The sequence below is a fragment of the Gossypium hirsutum genome, chromosome D05, assembly GCF_007990345.1.
Source record: "Gossypium hirsutum isolate 1008001.06 chromosome D05, Gossypium_hirsutum_v2.1, whole genome shotgun sequence".
Lineage (NCBI taxonomy): Eukaryota > Viridiplantae > Streptophyta > Magnoliopsida > Malvales > Malvaceae > Gossypium > Gossypium hirsutum.
Window position 1 is genome coordinate 6333763 of NC_053441.1, and position 3011 is coordinate 6336773.

The 3011-nt window shown below is 33.4% G+C and overlaps 1 protein-coding gene across 1 annotated transcript; it reads right to left on the reverse strand.

Annotated features, from left to right (window-relative positions):
- Positions 1–330: 330 nt before the first annotated feature.
- Positions 331–2257, reverse strand: LOC107959257 (dof zinc finger protein DOF3.1). The gene is made up of 2 exons (XM_016895262.2): positions 1900–2257; positions 331–1312 (listed from the first exon to the last, which is right to left on the reverse strand). The coding sequence occupies exons 1-2, from the start codon at positions 1924–1926 to the stop codon at positions 548–550; spliced, it is 792 nt and encodes a 263-aa protein (XP_016750751.2). The 5' UTR covers positions 1927–2257; the 3' UTR covers positions 331–547.
- Positions 2258–3011: the final 754 nt, after the last annotated feature.

Below are 3011 nucleotides of genomic sequence, written 5' to 3' on the forward strand. Positions count from 1 at the left end.
AGAGATCATGATCTATATATTCATTTACTATTACTGACATGTGAATTTAATAATCTGTTTTTAGTATTGGAATCTACAGGAAGCTGAAAGTAATCGGTTATGATGACAGAATATCTAGAAAACGTCAACTGATTCGAAATCCGATGGTTCTGCAAATGCAAACTAACCTAACTTTAATAATATATGTTTTTCAGACAGTTCAGACCTGACAGACAAATCCATGAAACATCTCTCTCACTCTTTCATTCTTTTTCTCTACCATCTTCTGCAAATTCCCTTAATTGGTTACCAAACAAATTTCAATCATCATTTGCTTATCATCCAATAAAAGAACGAAAATGGCAATTTTTTTTAAAGAAAAAGAAAAAGAAAAGAAAAGAAAAGAAGGGGAAAACACTGATGATTCTGATGAATCAAATCTCCTACCACAAAAAAACAGATTAACAGCTACTGAAATATGCTGCTTTCAGACATTAACAAAAGACAAGAACAAGGAACAGAAGACTAAGTCCTTTTCTTTTTCTTTTTTCTTCTTCTTTTCTTTTTACTACATTAGAGGGCTATTGAGAAGTCCATGCCAAGACGAATTGAAGCCATTCCAGGTTCCTCTTCCAGAATCAAAGTCGGCAATGGAAAGCTCTTGCTTCATTGTTGTAACTGTACTTGCGTTACTCATTTCTTCATTATGATATGGTACCATAAGTTCCCCGTTAAACCCCATATCTTCAACCTCCCCCATGTTCTCATTTCCAAACCCATAGTAAAAATTCTGCAAGCTGTTCTGGTTTCCAAGGAAACTGCTTCTTAGTGCATCAACAATGGCAGGATTGGGTGGTGAAGTACTACTGGTACAACCGTTAAGGCTAGGGTTTCCAAAATCATCAAACCCTAAAGGGAAACCAGATTGTTTTTGGAGCCGAGCAAAGGCCAGGCTTAGGTCATTGGTGTCGTAATTCAAAGGTGGGAGGTGACCAGCAATGAGTGGGTTAGTATTGGATGTTAATAACGGTTGATCTTGGCTTCTCTTTGATGATGATGACGATGACGATGATGATGATGATCTTTTGTTCTTCCTGCACCCACCGCCCACCGGAACATTTCTCAATGTGCCTCCTTTGGTCCAGTACCTCCTGCATGACTTGCAAAAATACCTTGGCTGAGAAAGGCTGTAGTTGTTGTAATAACAAAATTTGGTGTTGATGGAATCACATCTTGGGCACTTGAGTGCTTGTTCATGTTGAGGTCTTGGCTTTCTCGCTTGTTGTCCTTTTGAGTTAACCGACATGTTTTCCATTGAAGGGTTAGCCATCTCCTGATTTTTTTTTTAAGAAAAAAAAATATTAGACCAAATTGCAATAAATAAATATTTGATCTTAATCAGGTTTATAATCTAATACTTGGTCATATCTTGATTGATAGGAACAATTTGATATCATTAATCAGTGGGGTCATGAAGGGATAGTTCAGAATTTAGAGCCTTTTTAATCAATTTGTTTTTTTTCTCTCTTTAATATTCACTTGATTATAAGAACAGAAAAAGAAAGAAAGAAATCAACATTAGTTCTAATTTAATTCAAATCAGAACAACTGTGACACAGAAAAAACAAGTTCTATAAATTTGTAAAGAACATACATAAAAAAAAAATATAGCTTATGTTGATAACCAAAATTTATTTTCCTTTTCCCTTTTATAATTTTGATCTTTAGAAACAGAAGACGATCGACTCCTAATTATATTAGCATCACATCTTTTCGAATTTTCAGATAAAAAACAAACCTCCCAAAATTCACAAGGCTCTACCTACATCACGAAACATATATAGAAACACTTGTTTCTTTATCATAAATACTATATACATATATAACCGAAGCCTTATCATAACATATATATGTATATACCTGGTGTTGTCTGGTAGAAGGATCCATCCATGCAGCAGAAAAAGAAAACAAAATATGCAACACAGCTAAGGAAGCTCCAACTTTGGGGGGTTGTTTTAACAAGAAGAGATCAAGTGCAAAGAAGATGAGGGAAGAGAAGCAGAGAGATGGGTTTTGTTTTTGGTAACAACTCAAAGCAAAGCAAAGCAGCTGCAAAGGTGAAGATATATAAAGCAAAAGCTAGGCCCCTCAAGTACGCCTCCCAATGAGAGAGTGAGAGAAGAAATGAATTTAGTTTTATTTTTTATTTTTCATTTTTACCTATCCCATAGAGCTGTAATGATGAGTTTCCCGTACGAGATCATGATATGTTTGTCTTGAAGGTAGATAAATATTATATTATATATTTATATAATTTTTGTTTATTCATATTTTCTTTTCTGTGTCTTTTTGATATTGTATTCATATTTCAGCCATCAAACAAAGCTTTAAATGGAAAGAAAAACCTAGCTAAGATAGTCTATGGCCTTGGGGGCTAGTACATGTGGGTCCGTTCTCGCGTGGATTCGACTATACTGTGGGGTCCATCTGACTCAGGCTCCTCACACTCCTTTGCGATTCATATATAATTCTGTATCTGCCTCCTATTTCTTTTATATACCATATTCGAATTTAAGTTTTATAAACTAATTATTGTTTATTTTATAATTTTTAATGTATTAAAAATTTCTTTTTATATAATTTTAATATATTTTAAAATTTTACAAAAACATAATTACATAAAATATATATGTTGAAATCAAATAAAAATAAAATTTAAAGACAATTTTTGCGAGAATCAACTTCAAAATAATATAGTTTAAAATTTGTAATCTTTATCGATTTTTGACCCAAATAATATAAAAAATTATTTATCTAATATGCCCTCAATTAATTATCGAAATAATATGGGAGTGTGATATGCAAGGGCAAATGGGCACCTAAAATGACGAATTGGGGTAGGCTAGTCTGTGTTAGGGGACTAGGATCCTGCTCTCTTGACACGAATTAGCCCTTTCATTGTGGGATTTTGGGAGCAAAAATAACGTTTTCGATTTAAAGTCACACCTTGAAATTCAAAACAACCTTAATAA

Coding starts and splice junctions, on each gene's coding strand:
- LOC107959257 (XM_016895262.2), bottom strand. CDS start 1,926: ATGGATCCTTCTACCAGACAACACCAG. Junction 1,313..1,899: donor CTTCTACCAGACAACACCAG/GTATATACATAT, acceptor AAAAAAAATCAG/GAGATGGCTAACCCTTCAAT.